The sequence below is a fragment of the Chiloscyllium punctatum genome, chromosome 32 (assembly GCF_047496795.1).
Source record: "Chiloscyllium punctatum isolate Juve2018m chromosome 32, sChiPun1.3, whole genome shotgun sequence".
NCBI classification, from domain to species: Eukaryota; Metazoa; Chordata; class Chondrichthyes; order Orectolobiformes; family Hemiscylliidae; genus Chiloscyllium; species Chiloscyllium punctatum.
This window is the reverse complement of record NC_092770.1, coordinates 45,332,818-45,353,626: the sequence shown is the minus strand read 5'-3', so window position 1 is coordinate 45,353,626 and position 20,809 is coordinate 45,332,818. Positions and strand designations below refer to the sequence as shown.

The 20,809-nt window shown below is 40.4% G+C and overlaps 1 protein-coding gene across 2 annotated transcripts in view; it reads left to right on the top strand.

The window, feature by feature from the left end:
• Positions 1-20,809, top strand: part of LOC140458133 (voltage-dependent L-type calcium channel subunit alpha-1C-like) — a 703,829-nt gene that overhangs the window by 647,722 nt on the left and 35,298 nt on the right. For both annotated transcript variants that reach the window (XM_072552243.1, XM_072552244.1), the window contains exons 28-29: positions 7,593-7,751; positions 11,880-11,990. In XM_072552243.1, the coding sequence (XP_072408344.1) occupies positions 7,593-7,751; positions 11,880-11,990 (270 nt within the window). The remainder of the gene's footprint in view (positions 1-7,592; positions 7,752-11,879; positions 11,991-20,809) is intronic.

Sequence of the window (20,809 nt, the reverse complement as noted above, 5' to 3'; positions counted from 1 at the left end):
CCAACAAGTGGAAACAACCTTCCTGCTTCCATCTTATCTATTCCCTTCATAACTTTATAAGTTTATATAAGATCTCCCTGATTCTTCTAAATTCAATTATAGTCCCAGTCTACTCAATCTTTCCTCAAAACCAACCCTTTCAACTCCAATATCAATCTAGTGAAACCTGTCTGCATACCTTCCAGTGCCAGTACATCCTTTCTCAAGTACGGAGACAAAACTGTACACACTACTCCAGATATGGCCTCACCAGCAACCTATACAGCTGCAGCATAACCTTCCTGTTTTTAAACTCCATCTCTCTAACAATGAAGGACAATATTCCATTTTCCTTCTTAATTACCTGCTCCATCGGAAAACCAACTTTTTGTGATTCATGTAAAATGACACCCAAGTCCCTCTGCACAGCAGGAAGCTACAATTTTTCACCATTTAAACTATAATCTATTTTGCTGTTATTCCTGCCAAAATAGATGACCTCACATTTACCAACATTGTACTCCATCTGCTAGGTCCTTGCCTATTCACTTTATTTATCTACTGTATATCCATTTACAGACTTTCAGTGTCCTCTGCGCTCTTTGCTCTACCACTCATCTTAGTGTCATCTGTGAATTTTGATACACTACACTTAGTCCCCAATTCCAAATCACCTATGTAAATTGTAGATCATTGCATCCCAACACTGATCCCCAAGGCACATTACTAACCATTGATCCAATCAGGAAAAAACACCCATTTCTACCCATTCCTTTCTTTGTTAGTTCACCAATTCTCTGTCCTTGCTAATACATTACCTATAACACCGTGCACCTTTATCTTTTGCAGTAGCCTTTTGTGCGGCACTTTGTTAAATGCCAATTTGGAAATCCATATACACCACGATCATCAATTCTCCATTGTCTACCATGCTTATAATGTCCTCAAAGAATTCAAGTAAATTAGTTAAGCATGACCTGCCTTCCATGAACCCATGCTGCATCCACCCTTTGGGACCGTTGATTCAAGCATTTTCCCCACACAAACGTTAAGCTAACAGGCCTATAGTTACCTGCTTTTTACCTACCTTTTTTTAAATAGTGGTGGCACATTTGCTGTTTACCAATCTGCCAGAACTGTCCCAAAATCCAATGATTTTTAGTAAATTACCACAAGGGCACCTGCTCTTTCCCCACCACCTCTTTTAGTACAAAGAACAAAAAAAACTACAGTCCTGGAAAAGGCCCTTTGGCCCTCCAAGCATATGCCAATCCAGATTCTCTATCTAAACCTGTCACCTATTTTCTATGAACCTGTATCCCTCTGTTCCCAGCCCATTCATATATCTGTGTAGATACTTCTTAAATGATGCTATCATGCCCATCTGTACCACTTCTATGCGTTCCAGGTGCCCACCACCCTCTGCGTAAAGAACTTTCCATGCATATCTCCCTCAAACTTTTCCCTTCTCACTTTAAACTCGTGACCCCTAGTAATTGAGTCCCCCAATCTGGGGAAAAAGCTTCTTGCTATCCATCCTGTCAATACCTCTCATGATTTTGTAGACCTCAATCAGGTCCCCCCCTCAACCTCTGTCTTTCTAATGAAAATAATCCTAATCTACTCAACCTCTTTTCAAAGCTGGCGCCCTCCATACCAGGCAACATCCTGATGAACCTCCTCTGCATCCCCTCCAAAGCATCCAAAATACCTTGAGGTTCATTCCATCAGGTCCAAAAGACTTGTCTACCTTTCAACCCCTTAGCCTGCCCAACACTACCTCTTCAGTGATAGTGATCATTTCTAGATCCTCACTTGCCATAGCCTCCTTGTCATCAATTATTGGTATGTTGTTTGTGTCTTCCACTGTAAAGACCAACACAAGATACCTGTTCAAAGCCTTAACCATTTCCTTATCTCCCATTATTAAATCCCCCTTCTCATCCTCTAAAGGACCAATATTTCAGAGAATCAAAGAATTCTCACATTGTGGAAGCAGGCCATTTAGCCAACCAGGTCCACACCATGCCTCCAAAAAGCAACCCACCCAGACTCTATCCCCCTCACCCTATCCCTGTAAACCTGCATTTTATCATGGCTAATCCACCTAGCCTGCACATCTCTGGACACTGTGGCAACTTAGCCAATCCACCTGACCTGCACACCTTCAGACTGTGGGAGGAAGCCCATATAAACATGGGGAGAATGTGCAAACACCACACAGTCATTTGCTCAAGGCTGGAATTCAACCGAGATCCTTGGCACTATGAGACAGCTAAGCCATTGTGCTGCCCCTACCTTTGCCACTCTTTTTCGTTTTTATATATTTGTGGAAATATTTGCTGTCCATTTTTGTTTTCTGAGCTAGTTTCCTCTTAAAATATTTCTTACCTCTCTTTATAGCTTTTTTCATGGATTCCTGTTGACCTTTAAAGATGTCCCAATCCTGTAGTTTCCCCATAAGCTTTGCTACTTTGTATGCATTAGCTTTCAATTTGACACCCTCCTTTATTTCCTGTTATCCATGGCTGATTATCCCTTTTCCTGTATCGTTCTTCCTTTTCACTGGTGTTTCCTGTTGCTGAGCACTGTGAAAAATTGCTTTGAACTCCATCATTGTTCTTTAATTGTCCCACCATATAGTCTTTGCTTCCAGTCTACCTAAGCCAACTCCTCCTTCAGCCCATTATAGTCTCCTTTGTTTAGGCACAACACACTGGTATTGGATTTTACATTCTCATCTTCTGTCTGTATTTTAAATTCAACCATACTATGATTACGCCTTCTGAGAGGATCACTATGTTGTGGGGAAAATCACCAGTCTTGGAATCAGAATCGGGATTCAATGACAACGTTTATTGTATAAAAAAAACAGAGCTCCGGGGAGAGAGAGAAAACCATCTGACAGCATAGCTGTCAGCTGCAAGCCTTCTCTCACTCTCGGAGCACATGTCACAATATTTTATAAATTTCATGGTAAAATGGTCCAGATATCGAGTCTTTGTTTGTGCAACATGGTTTGTTTACTGAAAATATTACAGAAGTCTATTGATGTAGTAATTGGTCATGATCGTTGTTCCTGCAAATTACTGCAAATCTAAGGTATTAACACTTGTATACAAGCAGTCTCAGGTAGTGAACATTTCCATTGAAGGTGGTGGTTGGACTCAGACACTTCAGCGGACAGTAGACATTAGTGATGTGTATTCTCTCCCCCACCTCCTTAAACTAATTATCTATGCTCTGTGTCTATTGTGCTAGTATCCTGTTGGCCTCAGGCAATATCTGTGTATGCTTCGCTGTACTTTTCCGTGTAATGGCTCAGCAGCCATCTTGTGTGCTAAGTGACCAACTTATGGCTCAGCGGTCATCTTGTGTTTGTGTGCCCCATGTCAGCGTGCCCCATGTCAGTGTCAACTCCCACTTCAGCTAGCTACGAAATCATGAATTATTCGTGTCTCATTATACAGGACTTGATCTAGGATAGCTTGCTCTCTTTTAGGTTTCATTGCATACTGTTTGATGAAACTATTGCGGATACATTTTATGAACGCCTCTCAAGGCTGCCTTGACCAACTTGGTTTGACCAATCGATGTATAGATTAAAACCCCCCATGATAATTGCTGTACCATTTTTACTTGCATTAGTTATTTCTTTGTTTATTGCCTGTCCAATCATGATGTTATTATTTGGAGGCCAATAGACTACAATTATTGGTGACTTTTTCCCCTTTCCAAATTCCACCCACATTGATTCAACCTTTTTCTCCATAAAATCTATATTATCTCTCATTACAGCACTGATGTCATCCTTTAATATCAGAGCGACACCATCTCCCTTTCCTTCCAGTCTATCCTTCCAAATAATCTGATACCCACGCATACTTAACTCCCAGTTGTGACCACTCTGCAGCCGTGTCTCTGTAATGGCCCCTAAATCACAATGATTTGTGCTGTCAACTCATTTACCTTGTTTTAAATGCTACGAACGTTCAGGTAAAGTGCCTCTATGCCAGTTTTTATACCTTTTTGATTCTTAACACCTCCACCAGAAGAACCTTTGTTTTTAAACATTCTCTCTTTTTCTGTCTGTCTGGTTTCCACTTGTCTTAGTGCTACACTGCACAGCTGCTTCTTGCTTTTTAGTTACTCTTTTTCCTTCAGCCCTTGTCCACTCTGCTAACTCAGCGCCTCTCCTTAGGTTCCCATCCCCCTGCCTAGCTAGTTTAAAGTCCACCCAACAGTGCTAGCAAAACCATCTGTAAAAATATTGTTCCTACCACTGTTTGGGTGAAGACCGTCCCTCTTGAATAGGTCCCATCTTCCCCAGAAATTATCCCAATTATTCAGAAATCTAAACCTTCCCTCCTTTCCCTCCTTCAGTCATGTATTGAACTGCCAAATCTGATAATTCTCAGTCTCACTAGCAGATGGCACAGGTAGCAATCCGGTCCTTGCCTTCAATATGGCCCCTAACTCCCTATATTCAGCCTTCTGGACCTGATCCCTCTTCTTACTTATGCCATTGGTACCAACATATTCCATGGCCACTGGTTGGTGTTGTCCGACCCCCAACACCACCCTGTCAAAATTACCAGTAGCTGCTCAATCACATGCTGGAGCCTTGCACTAAGTAAACACTTGTTGTCACGAGAGCAGCTGCAGAAGCACTCTCTGCTCCGTTAACAATTGAGTCTGCTACGACTACATCCCTAACTGTCACCCCCCACACGGTGCAGCTGGGCATTCTGTGGTGCTGCAGATTTTGCTTTGGCTGCAAGTCCCTGAGGCATTATTGCCGAGGCCAGAACTTACCACAAAGTACAAGTTAGCTATTGGGATGGCCTTAAAGGACTCGTGCATTACCTGCTTCACCTTATGCTTGCATTGACAGTCACCCATTCTCTGCCCTCCTGCACCTTTTTACACTGTGGGGTGACCACTGCCTTGTACATGTTATCCACGTAACTCTCATCCTCCTGCATGCTCCGCACTGCCTCCAGACCTCGCTTAAGTTCCATAACTCGGCATTTGAATTGAAAGTATTGATGCCGCCTCCTGCACACATGTTGCACAGATGGAGCATACAGCTTGAAGGAACTGGCCTACCACCTCTTTAATGAACCCAAACAATTACCCATTTAAAAATAGGTAAATCTAATTCTCACAAACACACACTAACAGTTCACTAATAAGTATAGTAATTTCAATTTGTATAGTAATTTGATTAGAGAAAGAAAACTAATGAGTTATACTCGCCCTTAAAACAGCCAATCACTTACAGGCAGTCACTGTGGGATCACACTGAGAGCTCGCTCTCCCTCTCACCAGAAGTTGTTTAGGTCTGCCTCTCTGCTCACTCCATGGTCACCACTCATACTCCTTTACCAGCCGGAACTCTCACTGCCAACCTCCTCTCATGATGTCCTCGCCTAGCTGGTCTTCAAAGAAAAAGGTTAACTTATGTCAGATCTACCAGTTGCTCTGGTCTCTGTAATTAAATACTTTGTGTTTTCTCATAGAAGTAGATCTCAGAACAGCAGATATTGCTAGAGAGAAGTGAGAGAAGATTCCTGACTTGGCATGGCATTTTTAGCCAGATAATTTCTCGACCAGATGTAATACTCTCTCTCTCTTCTTCATTGTCTGTCTGAAACATTGTTTCTTCCTGGAGTGTTTTTTTAAATCAACCTGTTCAGAGATGTTATTACACACCCCTTAGGACTTGATCTTGGGCCTCCTAGCCCCAAAGTTATGGATACTACCTCATTGCCATGGAGTCCTGTTTCTTCCTGGACAGTTTAAGATGTAATCTTCCTTTAGCTAGACACTTTCCCTCTTTTGAATCATGCTTAGGTGGCAAGTTAAGACGTCTACTGTTACAAAACTTACACAGTAAGTTTTCTTTCACATAAGGCATTGGCAGTCCAGAGAGAGCTTGTCTGCCATTTGTGCTTCCCAGCTTTTGTTCTGATCAATGTCCAATTTACATTCTCACAATAATTTGTCAAGGCCTTTGTTATCTCGTGGATAAAAAACCATTACATGATTGTGCATGTCTCTCTGTGACCACGTAGAACTTGGTTTTGCATAGTCAGTTTAGTTGTCTCTTCTTAGTTTCTTCTCACCATTTTCAGTTACAGCTAAGTTAACATTTTGCAAACTCATCAGTTTTTTCCTAAAAATTACCAGACCAAAATGAGACCATTGACTAGATCAGCCATATAAATATTTCAGTTGCATCAGGACAGGGGCTGAAGATTCAGTGGCATGTAATTCATCTCCTGATTTCCAAGCTCTGTCCACGATTGACAAGGCACACATTAGGAGTGTAATAGAATGATATAGATCAGTGCCACTCCACCATTATTCATAAAATGCAAAACTGTCCAGGATAAAGAAAGTTGTTTAATTAGCACCCCAGCCACCATTTTAACCATTCACTCTTTCACTGTGGGCATACAGAGACATCATTGTATACTAGCCACAATTGCACTGAAGCAAGATGTGACCCCTCCTTCAATAATATCTTCCAAACTTGTGAATTCTTCCCCTGAAGAAGAAGGGTAGTAGGAACATGGGGAAGCCACCATTTGCAATGTTTTCTCTGAGTCATGCACCATCCTGATTTAGAATATGTATCATCTTTCCTTCACTGTCACTGAGTAAAATTCCTGGAACTTCATCCCTATAGCAATACACCTACACCATGACAATTGCAGCCGTTTAAGAAAATGGCTCACTTTGACAGTAAGTGCTGTCTGTGCTGATGATACATTTATTCATGGGATAAAGACAACAAAGAATTCTCATCCACATATTTCAAGAGAGATACAGAGAGACTGAAGAATGTATAACAGGAATCCAAAGGGTAATATGAGAACTAAAAGATTATGACCATCAGATTAATTATAATTAAGGAATACTAAGGAGTTTGATATATTAGATGTAACAGTCATTCCTTTATGTGGACTCAAAACTAGATGACAAAATTGAAGATTAAACTTAATTCATTTAATGATGGAATAATTTAAAGTGAATAGCAAATATACCTTTAAAGGAAAACTAGATAATTACAGAATGGAGAAAGGGATAAAAAATTTTGTAGATGGTGCCAGACGAAGTAGGCTGGTAAAGAGGCTACTGTACAGCATAAAGACCAGGAGAACAGTCGGGACAAAGGTCGTGTTCTGTCCAATAGTATTTTTTAATTATGTGTATACGTGACCTCTATATGTGTTGTAAATCTTGATGGGTCAATGATTCTGATGCAAATTTACAAAAATAAAAGTCACAACTTGAATCTGTAACGTGATTTTTAAACAGTATACCTTTTGAGGTTTAGTTGAAACTAAAATAGACTCCTAGTTTTATGCCATCTGCATTCGCATATTCAGTTGAAACTAACATAAAATAGAATATGTAAAGTTTAAAGCAGGTGCTGCTTAATAATTTGTTTGTTATCTCAAAATATTAGTATTTTCAAACTGGACTAAAATGTTTGACAGAAAATAAGCTTATGCAATGTTAATAGGTGTCATAGACACTTTTTCTAGCATATGATATAATATTTGTTGTAACATAAAGTGCCATTTTTTTCCTGCCATTCACAGCGTCAGTGTGTTGAATATGCCTTGAAGGCTCGGCCTCTTCGGCGGTATATCCCGAAGAATACTTACCAGTATAAAGTGTGGTATGTGGTAAATTCCACCTACTTCGAATACCTGATGTTTGTCTTGATCCTCCTGAATACAATCTGCTTGGCTATGCAGGTATGACAAAGTGAATAATTGGAATTTAGTTACGTTTGATTAAACTGGATTTCTGTTGCACTTCAGATGAAGTAACACTAGTGGAGTGAGAACGGTTCCAAGAAGTATTCCAGTTGAAAAAAGAACATGTATTAATTTAGCGCTTTTTTCTGCAAATGGAATAAAAAATCCTCTGTGCAGACTTTTGAAAAATACATACTCATGTTTTCAATTGTATTCCAATTAAATTATTTTGGGCAACTAAATAATTCTGACTTGTTCCTCACTTGCTACTTATTTATAAGATGTTAGGATATAATTTAGCACCTATGCATAAAACTTCTCCTGCATACAGTGCAAAGAGGAAACATTGGGCAGGAAATGTACACATCAGTAAAGGAGCCTGACTGCTTTTCCTATCATAGGGAAAATGTAGGAAAAATAAATCGCATGTACTCTGCTGTGGACTTCAACTTCTTTCTAACTGATTTTTTAACTTTATACTCTTCTCAGGCAATGCCTCACATCCAGGTACATAATATTGAAACAAAAACAGAAATTGCTGGAAACGCTCAGCAGGTCTGGCAGCATCTGTGGAGAGAAATCAGAGTTAATGTTTCAGGTTGACTGACCCTTCCTCAGAATTGCATAATATTGAAATGTACCTATTTAGTGATAAAAATCACCTTCATTTAATTTTGTGAGTCATTTACCATTTTAGCAGTGCAATTGAGGTTTTACTACTCATTTGAGGTGTAGGGATAGAGCACAGAGTTATGCTGTTTTAAATATTAAATATTCTCCAATAAAGTTTCACCAGCAGGACAGAGGTGATGGCACAGTGGTATACAGTCAGGAGGGACTTGCCCTGGGAGTCCTCCGGATCCCATGAAGTCTCATGGCTTCAGGTTAAACGTGTGTCAGGAAGCCTCTTGCTGATTACCACATACCATGCTCCCTCGGCTGATGAATTGGTACACCTCCATGTTGAACACCACTTAGAGGAAGCACTGAGGATGGCAAGGGCACAAAATGTACTCTCTGTGGGAAATTTCAATGTCCACCACCAAAAGTGGCTCTACAGGAGTACTACTTATCCAGCTGGTCAGGTCCTAAAAGACATAGCTGCTAGACTGGTTCTATGGCAGATGATGAGGGAACCAAGAAGAGGAAGGAGCATACTTGACCTCATCTGTCTCTTCCCTGAAGTGGGGGAATCCAGAACTAGAGGGTATAGGTTTAGGATGAGAGGGGAAAGATATTAAAGAGACCTAAGGCACAACCTTTTCACCAAAGGGTGGTACTTGTGTGGAATGAGCTGCCAGAGGAAGTGGTGGAGGCTGGTACACTTGCAACACTTAAAAGGCATCTGTATGGGAAATGAATAAGAAGGGTTTGGAGGGATATGGGCCGGCTGCTGGCAGGTGGGACTAGATTGGTTTGGGATGTCTGGTCAGCATGGATGAGTTGTTTCCGTGCTGTACATCTCTATGACTCTTACCAATCTGCCAGCTGCAGATGCATCGGTTTATGACAGTATTGGTAAGAGTGACAAACCACACAGTCCATGTGGAGATAAAGTCCCACTTTTACATTGAGAATAATCTCCATCGTGTTGTGTGGCACTGTGACCGTGCTAAATGGGACAGACTTTGAACAGATCTGGCAACACCAAAACAGCAGGTTTGTACTCCAGCACAATCTGGAGGACTTTTCAAGAATCTATCTAGATCTGCCTTAAAAAAGAAATTTACTGACTTCATATCTAATGCCATTCCAAAGTCTCATAACCCTCTAAGAGAAAGAAGATTCCCCCTCATTTCTGTCCGAAAAGAGCAACCCCTAATTTTTAAACAATGCCTCCTAGTTTCCAGGCTCACCCATAAGAGGAAGTGCCCCTACCACGCCCACCTTGTCAAGTCTGTTCAGGATCTCATTCACTTCAAACTTCTCACCACAAATTCTTCTAAATACTAGTGGAAACAAGCCCAATCTATTTAACCTTTCTTCATAAGGCAACCCATTCATTTTATTGAACCACCTTTATTTACAACATTTCTTAAATAAGGGCACCAAAACTGCACACAGTATTTGAGACGTAGTCTCACCAATGCCCTATATAACTGAAACATAACATCCTTAATGTTCTGTTCCTCTCATAATGAGGAATGGAGTTCCATTAGCCTTCTTTATTATTTGCTCTATCTGCATTCTAAACATTTTGTGACTCAAGCAATAGAACACTTTGATCCTTCTGCACTTTGGAATTCTGCAGACATTCACTGTTGAAGTAATACTGTTTGTTTTTTTATTTTACATGTCCAAGATGAACAATTTCACAATTTCCCACATTATACTCCATCTGCCAGATCTTTCCTACTCATGTAACCTGTCCACATCGATTTGCATCCCTTTTAAGTCCCTTTCACAGCAAAATTTCTTACACATCTTTGTTTCATCTTCAAATTTAGCTACCATGCCTTCATTTTGCTCATCCAAGTTATTGATATAAGTCATGTGTGCATAAAGGTAAACTGGCCATAGTCTTACCAAACCATGGGGTTACTCTCTCTCAGAGAGACAGATGACCGGTGGTGATTTAATCTGAGAGTAATCACACCTCAGGAGAGGGGAGAGGTTGAGAAGGTGAGTCTTTAATGGTAATCTCAGCCTTTGCAGGAACTGAACCATGTTGTTGGCATCTCTGTGTTATAAGCCAGCCATCCAGCCAACTGACCTAGCTAATACCCTAGATGTATAAGATGTGTGAAAGCAACATAATGTAGTCACCCTTATGAGCGCAAGAATTGCTAAATGACAAAATACTTTGACTAATCTAGTTTGCCTTACACCACACTGGTAGTCACATGATTCAATAAAATGGAATCGGAAAGGGATTTTTGACTAATCATAACAATCCATCTGTCAGGCAAAACTACAGCAAAGAGTAGAGGATAGTTTTGAGAAGCATATGTTCAAAACAGCCTGTTTCGTCCAATCATACTGCAGGATATTTCAAATTACTCATTTTCTGCAACCCCAAATGTTATTTCTTCAAAGAAATCTATCTCAGTTTTGATTTGAATAAATTCATACAACACCTTCCATCATCTCTCAAGTGAGGATATCTTTTTGATTGGCCATATAACAGCTGGGGTGTTGGATGAGATTTTTTTCTTAGTTTCTGTTTATCAGTGAGACTTCCAGAATTCAGTATTGTTATGCCCGAAATTAGAGCACAATCTCTGAAGTTCACATATGCAGAGTAAAATGTATAAGCCTAGAAGCCCCTGTCTGATTTTCTCTGCTTTTCCATATGTTTCTATATTGGCAAAAGACAGGATAGCAAAGTTGAACCTCCAACCAGATAAGCTTATCTACTAAATGAAACTGTTGTAGATTAGTGACAGAGTGATTTATATGATTAGTCAAAAGTCCCTTTCCAATTCCACTTTATTGCAAAGTAGGTCTGAAGTGCGAATGGTTTACGCCAACTTTTTAACCCTCTGTTCATATAAGTTGTGCTCCATTAATATCGCACTAGACTTGGCACTGAAATCCATGTAAAGTTAATAGTTACCAATAAATGGGACAAGGAAAATATTGGGTTGGTGCTTTTGTGTGAATTTTAATGACATGCTAAGTCTTAATTAACTAAAAGCAACCTATCTGGACTAAACATTTAATTTGAAATTTAGCATTTGAAATTTAAGAGTTTTATTTAGCTGTTTACTCATGTTTACTAATTTAGATAAATATTATTGCCTTTTGCTGAAGAAGGGCCTTGTTGAAAAATATGTGGAGTCAAATCATGTGATACAAATCTCTATTTACCAATTTAAAGTTAAATTTACTTGTTCAGCAACAGGCCTATATTTTATTTTCCATTTACTTTGTATGCAAAACAGAAATTAAAATGGCACAATTCTAAGAAATGGCAAATAGAAAGTGGCTTTGCTGAAAAAAGGCAATTCACTTATATGCATAATATTATTCCTTTAAAATTAGTAGAACTTAGTGTAAATTAGATTCTAAACAAATGAAATAGATTTTATTTTAAAATGAACTGCTCTCGTAATGCTGTCGTGAAATGTTAATTCCTTCTGAAATCATGGATTTTTATCTAATTCTTTGTTTCTTTTTTCTAAGCACTATGGCCAGTCACAGACATTTGGTCAAGCCATGGATGTCCTTAATATGCTCTTCACCGGGCTGTTCACAGTAGAAATGATTTTGAAGTTAATTGCATTCAAGCCCAGAGTAAGTATTGAAAATAAACAACAAAATTGCATGCTGACTTTCTTATCTAGTTCAAATAATAATGCTTAATCATGAATGATTCTTAGGACAAACTCAATGTTACATTCAACACCAGATGGTATATATAAATGCATAATTATGAAGCTTGGTCGCACAATAATATCCTGCTGTGTATTGATGCTAAGCATACAATGACCTGATTCAACACACTGTACCCCAATGTTTTACACATTGACCATCTTTACATTGGAGCTACTTGTACTTGAAACAGCTGCTAATATCAATATTTCTAAAATTCCCAGGTTATTTTATTTCATCCCTCTAATTATTACCACTGAGAACATATTATAGTAGTGATTAATATTGGTGTTTCCGTCACTTTGATTTGAAAAGTTAACCCATCTCTAGTTTTTCCAGTGATGGACTCTCTAATAGGAAACATTGTGGCTCTGAACTTAACTTGTGGGTAAAGGGAGCTAGAGACTGATGTGGGAAACAAAGTGTTTCAACCTTGGTAGCATTGGGCATTGAGAGTAACTTTATCTTCTGATTTCTTTGGCATGTAATCAGTAAGTCTCTAACCTGGAACTGGTGTTAATTTTCATTTGGTAATACATTATTTATCCTTGCAGTCAAGGTTGTGTTGTGGTGAATGAGGCCTATTTGTTTGGTGCAAGGCTCAGAAGAATACCCCTGATTCAACTGATATTACTAGAAAAATAATATTGTATACATTCTGGCACTTATTCTTACCCCATCTGCTATGACAGCCTGTTGGAAACCTGCTCTTGCTTTTTTACATAGCATTTACTACCACTACTACATTCCTATCTCCACCACAACTTGAATGGCTCCTATGCCATGGTGCTATGATTAATTCTCCTTGCAGTTCACACTCCCATCCATATAGCTTACAAGAGCCTCATAAGAGTTGGACAATTGCAGAGGCTAAAGCTCCTCAAACATAACCCCCAAGGTCACCATATCTGCTTTACCTGTAGTCACACCCTCCTGACCTTAACACAGACCCAATTTGAATTACCAAGTCTCAGAGTCTTCACTTGCTCCTAAGAGGTGTGATCGCCTCTTGAAGCTAGGTATCTTATAATTTTCCCCTTCCCTGGTGTGGTGCAATATCTCAGAATCCCTACAGTGTGGGATCAGATCATTCAACCCATTGAGTCCACCTCTCCAAAGAGCACCACACCCAGACCTTTACCCTCTCCCTGAAATTGTAATCACTAATCCACTTAGCCTGCACATCCCCAGAAGCTACGCACAATTTGGCAGAGCCAATCCACCTAACCTACACATCTTTGAACTGTGGGAAGAAACCGGAGCAAACCCACACAGACACGAGGAGAATGTGCAAACTCCACACAGATAGTCACCCGAGACTGGCCCTGTGAGGCAACAGCGCTAACCATTGAGCAACTGTGCCACTATTTTTGCAGTTCAAACTTCAGCTTCTCAACACAAATCTGAAGTTCCATAAGCTACGGCTCTTATGACAGATGTGTTTGTTCTGGATCACCTTGTTGTCATGCAGCTTCCACATACTGTAGCAGGTGCATATCACCCATCCTGTCACCTGCATTGCATTTCATTTAATTTGTGAGTTGATTTTTGGGATTTCCTGGTCGTTACACTTTTTATTTAAAACTGAAAACGAATGCCAGAATCAAGCTTATACCTAATAAGCTATCTTTAAGAAAAAAAGTGAGAAGAGAAGACTGAAAAATGTAAATACAAGCTGAAAATCTTACTTTTACTTTTAAGACGAGAACAATCAACCAATCCTACTCTCTTAATTGGCTCTTTCCCGTCATTTGCATCACATTATGGTTCACAATGTCACTACACTCCTGGTTCCACAGTAGGTAGGCCTCTCAATCTGTACCTTTCATCCTCTCCAACACTTCTCAGCTTCTTCCTTGACTAGAGGCTTAACAATTCCCGTCCACCATTACTCTTCTTCACTTGACTAAACTACTTCTCTCACTGAACAATTTCTCCTTTAATTGAGAAACAAACTTGTAAGGAGATCTCAGCTATCTGTAAGAATAATAGGATGGTTAGTAGGGGATTTTAACTTTCCAAACATAGACTGGGATTGCCATAGTGTTAAGGGTTTAGATGGAGAGGAATTTGTTAAGTGTGTACAAGACAATTTTCTGATTCAGTATGTGGATGTACCTATTAGAGAAGGTGCAAAACTTGACCTACTCTTGGGAAATAAGGAAGGGCAGTTGACTGAGGTGTTAGTGGGGGAGCACTTTGGGGCCAGCGACCATAATTCGATTAGATTTAAAATAATGATGGAAAAGGATAGACCGAGTCGAAAAGTTGAAGTTCGAAATTTGAGAAAGGCCAATTTTGACGGTATAATGAAAGAACTTTCAAAAGCTGATTGGGGGCAGATATTCGCAGGTAAAGGGACGGCTGGAAATTGGGAAGTTTTCAGAAATGAGATAACGAGAATCCAGAGAAAGTATATTCCTGTTAGGGTGAAAGGAAAGACTGGTAACTATAGGGAATGCTGGATGATTAAAGAAATTGAAGGTTGGGTTAAGAAAAAGAAGGAAGCCTATATAAGGTATAGACAGTAGAGATCGAGTGAATCCTTAGAAGAGTATAAAGGAAGTAGGAGAATACTTAAGAGGGAAATCAGGAGGGCAAAAAGGGGACATGAGATAGCTTTGGCAAATAGAATTAAGGAGAATCCAAAGAGTTGTTACAAATACGTTAGGACAAAAGGGTAACTAGGGAGGGAATAGGCCCCCTCAAAGATCAGCAAGGTGGCCTTTGTGTGGAGCCGCAGAAAATAGGGGAGATACTAAATGAATATTTTGCATCAGTATTTACTGTGGAAAAGAATATGGAAAATACAGATTGTAGGTAAATAGATGGTAACATCTTACAAAATGTCCAGATTACAGAGGAGGAAGTGCTGGATGTCTTGAAACTGTTAAAGGTGGATAAATCCCCAGGAACTGATCAGGTGTACCCGAGAACTCTGTGAGAAGCTAGAGAAGTGATTGCTGGGCCTCTTGCTAAGATATTTGTATCATCGATAGTCACAGGTGAGGTGCTGGAAGACTGGAGGTTAGCTAACGTGGTGCCACTGTTTAAGAAGGGTAGTAAGGACAAGCCAGGGAACTATAGACCGGTGATCCTGACGTCGGTGGTGGGCAAGTTGTTGGAGGGAATTCAGAGGGACAGGGTATACATGTATTTGGAAAGGCAAGGACTGATTAGGGATAGTCAACATGGCTTTGTGCGTGGGAAATCATGTCTCACTAACTTGATTGAGTTTTTTGAGGAAGTAACAAAGAGGATTGATGAGGGAAGAGTGGTAGATGTGATCTATATGGACTTCAGTAGGGCGTTCGACATGGTTCCCCACACGAGACTGATCAGCAAGGTTAGATCTCATGGAATAAAGGGAGAACTAGCCATTTGGGTACAGAACTGGCTCAAAGGTAGAAGACAGAGGGTGGTGGTGGAGGGTTGGTTTTTAGACTGGAGGCCTGTGACCAGTGGAGTGCCACAAGGATCGGTGCTGGGTCTTCTACTTTTTGTCATTTACATAACAACATTTAAGATGCATTTGGATGCGAGCATAAGAGGTACAGTTAGTAAGTTTGCAGATGACATCAAAATTGGAGGTGCAGTGGACGGCAAGGAGGGTTACCTCAGATTACAACAGGATCTTGACCAGATGGGCTAATGGGCTGAGAAGTGGCAGATGGAGTTTAATTCAGATAAATACGAGGTGCTGCATTTTGGGAAAGCAAATCTTAGCAGGACTTATACACTTAATGGTCAGGTCCTAGGGAGTGTTGCTGAACAAAGAGACCTTGGAGTGCAGGTTGATAGCTCCTTGAAAGTAGAATTGCAGGTAGATAGGATAGTGAAGAAGGCGTTTGGTATGCTTTCTTTTATTGGTCAGAGTATTGAGAACAGGAGTTGGGAGGTCATGTTGTGACTGTACAGGACATTGATTAGGCCACTATTGGAATATTGCATGCAATTCTGGTCTGCTTCCTATCGGAAAGATGTTGTGAAACTTGAAAAAGTTCAGAAAAGATTTACAAGGATGTTGCCAGGGTTGGAGGATTTGAACTATAGGGAGAGGCTGAACAGGCTGGGGCTGTTTTCCCTGGAGTGTCAGAGGGTGAGGGATGACCTTATCGAGGTTTACAAAATTATGAAGGGCATGGATAGGGTAAATAGACAAAGTCTTTTCCTTGGGGTCGGGGAGTCCAGAACTAGAGGGCATAGGTTTAGGGTGAGGGGGGAAAGATATAAAAGACACCTATGGGGCAACGTTTTCACACAGAGGGTGGTACGTGTATGGAATGAGCTGCCAGAGAAAGTGATGGAGGCTGATACAATTGCAACATTTAAGAGGCATTTGGATGGGTATATAAATAAGAAGGTTTGGAGGGATATGGGCCGGGTGCTGGCAGGTGGGACTAGATTGGGTTGGGACATCTGGTTGGCATGGATGGGTCGGTTTCCATGCTGTACATCTCTATAACTCTATCTCACTTCTGCCAAGTCAAAGGAATGGCTCTGGGCACCCACATGGGTCCCAGCTATGCCTGCCTGTTTAAATGGTATGTGGAACAATCCTTGTTCCAGTCCTACGCTGGCCCCCCTCCCACAACTCATTTTTAGGTACATTGACAACTATTTCAGTAATACTTCAGGCTCCCACCTAGGCCTTGAAACATTTGTTAATTTTGCCTCCAAAGTATATCCCTCTACAACTTTCACATGGTCCATCTCTGATAATTCTTTCTTTACTTGACCCTTCTGTCTCCTTTTCAGGGAATAAACTGTCTACTGCCATCGCTGCAAAGCTACTGACTGCCATAGCTACCTACAGCTCTTCACAATCCATGTTCACAACCCAGAGTACGGATTCCATCCCATTCTCCCATTCCTTCACTTATGTCGTATCCGTTTGGATGATGCCACCCTCCAAGCAGTGATCCTGACATGGTTTCCTTATTCCATGGCCGTGGTTTCCCACCCACTGTGGTTGAGGGCCCTCAACCACATCTGACCTATCACTGAAACGTCTGCCCTTTTCCTTTCCATCACTCACAACAGCGCGATTAGGTACCCGTTGTCCTTACTTTTCATCCTATCTGTCTCCACAGAATGCCAGTCCCTCACTCCCCCTGTCTGCATTTCACAGTGACTGTTCCCTCCAGGACATCCTAGACCATTCCAGAATGACACCCAACATCACGCTATCTTCCCACGGTATCTTCACATGTAACTGCAAAAAAGTGCAAAACCTGCCCCTTCACCTCTTCCCTGGTCAGCATCCAAGGGCCTACACAGTCTTTCCAACTAAGCAGCATTTCACCTGTACCTCTTCCAGTCTGGTCTATTGAATTCACTGCACCCAATGTCGCCCACTCTACATTGGAGAAACCAAGTGCAGACAGGGTGACACCTCCAGTCCATGTGCAAACGTGACCCTGACTTGCCCATAGCTGGTCATTCGAACACATCATCCTGTTCACATGCCTACTTCTCTGTCCTCAGCATGCTGCAATGCTCCAGCAAATCACAGCACAAACTGGAGAAATAACATCTTCTCTTCAGACTAGGGACTTTTCTGGACTTAATATTGAGTTCAATACCTTCAGATTGTGAACTCACTCCCATTTCTTCCCTTTTAACTTTACCTACTGTATTCTCTGTCACTATGTCCTATCTCTCTTCCCCCTATCCAGTGGGACCATCTTTTCTTTCACGTTTGACATTTGATACACCATCGTTCTGCCATTCTCACAGTCCGATAATCCGCGCTATCAACACTATTTCTCCCCAGCACTCCACCCCTCCACTTACTGTTGCATAAATACTGCTCCGTCCACACTTTACATCAGCTCTGATGAAGAGTCATCTAGGCTCGAAATGTTAGCTTGCCTGCAAATGGATGCTGCCTGACATACTGATTTCCAGCATTTTTTTTGTTTTCAGTCATCTCTCCTCTAAATAGTTTACTTCTGGCAGTAAATCTTCATAAAAGCACATTTGTCTTTGCATCAAATTTACACTACACATCAAGCTCTCAGTTCCATTCACTTGACCCTTGTCTCACTTAGATAAAGTCTCCTCTCACAGTAACCATACTTAGCTTTAAAGCCATAGAGTCACAGAGATGTAGAACACAGAAACAGACTCTTCTGTCCAACTCATCCATGCTGACAAAATATCCTAAACTAATCTAGTCCCATTTGCCAGCATTTCGCACATATCCCTCTAAACCTTCCTATTCATTTAGTTATGCCATGGGGTAAACCCACCTGCTTAATTTAAAATCAGCAACACAGAAAAGATTTATCCTGTGCATAATCTGTAATAATTTGAGTGGCCAAGAAGTATTTAAAATTAAAAATTAACAACTTTATTTCTTAAAGTATAACAGAGAATAATTAACTAACAACTATTTTCCATTTCTTCCTCTGACCAATCTTTTACCTTCCTTTCTATAATACTAGTCTGATAAAATTCCCAATTAAGATTTACAAAACCACACTTCTTATCTCAAAACCAGGCAGCTTTCATTCTTCTATTCGATCTTACTATGTCTTCTTTTTCTAAGGAATTTCTGCGTCACAGGTGACTGATCGAAAAGGTAGTTTTAAGAGAGATATTTTCCAGCAGTCTGTTTACATGTGGGCTTGTCAATTCTCCTCTCAACTACTTAATTTTCCCCCGGTCTTATACCCCCCCCCCCCCCCCCCAAAGCATCAGATTGTGTCATTGGCTTTTAAGATTGTCAATATACTCAATTCAAACTAGATTGGAGTTTGATATTTTCTCGGGGTATAATTTAAACTGATTGGCCGAATTCGAATTTGTGTTTTTGTTTCATATCAACTCAGCGATTGCTGTATGTTATGAATCAAACGTTACTGTGTAAATTCTCCAGCATTTGGTATATTTGCCAAGTCTTTCACTCTCTTAGAGGTACACCCACATCTTCATAACACCTCCCCGCTTAAGAAAAACTGAACCATCATAATGAAAAGATGCTTCATTTTTCTCTCGACTTTTAAAACGCATTACCCTAACATACAAGTAACTTTAATATAAGTTCACATTAACTTTTTCCCATATACCTGTATATGTATAAGACAAATCTAATCTGAACTCTATCAGTTAAATCGCGATAATGCATCTGCAATTACATTCTTCCGACCCGCAACATGTATGATTTTTAAATTAAAAGCCTGTAACATAAGACTGCAACAAAATAGTCTCATATTCATATATTTAAAACGTTCTAAGAATGTAAGCGGATTGTGAAAAGTGTACACAACCGTCTCTGACACAATGTTCATGACACACACATTAAAAATGCTGTATGGCCAGTACCAAACTCAATAGTTCCTTTTCGAATGTGGAGTATTTCCTCTGGTGGGTGTTGATCTTCTTCAAAAAGTAACCAACTAGCAGTTCCATCCCATCCTCATCTTCCTGTAGGAGTACAGCTCCAATTCCAATGTCACCAGCATCAATGGCGACTTTAAAAGGTTTTGAAAAGTTGGTGTCGCTAAAACTGGTTTGGTGGTTAATATCGATTTCAAATGGTTGAATGCCTCCTGGCATGGTTCTGTCCACCGAAACTTTGTGTTCTTCAGCAAATCAGTTAACAGTGGCACTACACTGCTGAAGTTTGAAACAAACTTCTGATTGAATCCGCTGAGTCCTAAGAATCGAAGTACCTCTTTGTTCAAGGTTGGTCATGGAAATTCCTTGATGGCCTTCATCTTTGCATTCCGTGGGGTCATCCTTCCATGACCGATGTTATGTTCCAAGAATGTCACCTCTGCTTTCGCAAATTTCGTTTCATTTAAGTTGATCAGCAGTTTTGTTTCTGGTAGTCATTCAAAGAGCTCTGCCAACTGTACCATGTGATCTTTCCAGGGCTTACTAAAGATCACTACATTGTCCAAATAGACTGCACAGTTTGTTAACCGAGCCACAACTCTGTTCATGAGTCTTTGGAATGTGACGGGTATGTTCTTCATTCCAAAGGGCATCACTTTAAACTGATATAGCCCATTTGAGGTTACAGACGTAGACATTTCTTTCACCTATTCTGATAAAGTTACCTGCTAGTAACTGCACATTTCATCCAACTTGGTGATATAACTGGCTTGTCCAACTTTCTCAATACAGTCCTCCAATCTCGGAATTCGAAATGAGTCAGATTTTGTAACAGCGTTGACCTTCCAATAATCCATGCAGAATCGTTGAGTCCCGTCCAGGTTGGGAACTACGGCGATCAGTGAACTCCACTCGCTCTGGCTTGGTTCAATGATGTCCTCATCGAGCATGGCCTCCACCTCCATCTGGACCTGTTTGGCTTTAAAGGAATTAAGCCAATAGGAGTGTTCTTTTATCGGAGCAGTATACCCTACATCTACTTCAGTTACAATAGGATTAGTCCTCCCATCTGATATTTAAATATGTCCTTGTACTGTAGTAACAAAGCTTTCAATTTCGTTATATGCTCCTAAGACAGATAACTTACTAATCTATCCCGCTCCTCGAAGACTTCTTCATTTTTTCATCTATTTTGAGGCACCTCAAAATCCATGTCATCTAGATTTGATTCCTCACTCTGCAGGGCAGTAACTAACACCTGTTTCTCCAGTTCTTTCTCTCTCATGTCATACGCTTTCAACATGTTCACATGACATTCCCAATACCATTTTTTCCTATCTGGCATCTTTACTAAATAGTTCACCTGACTCAACTTTTTCTCAGTTTGAGAGGCACCC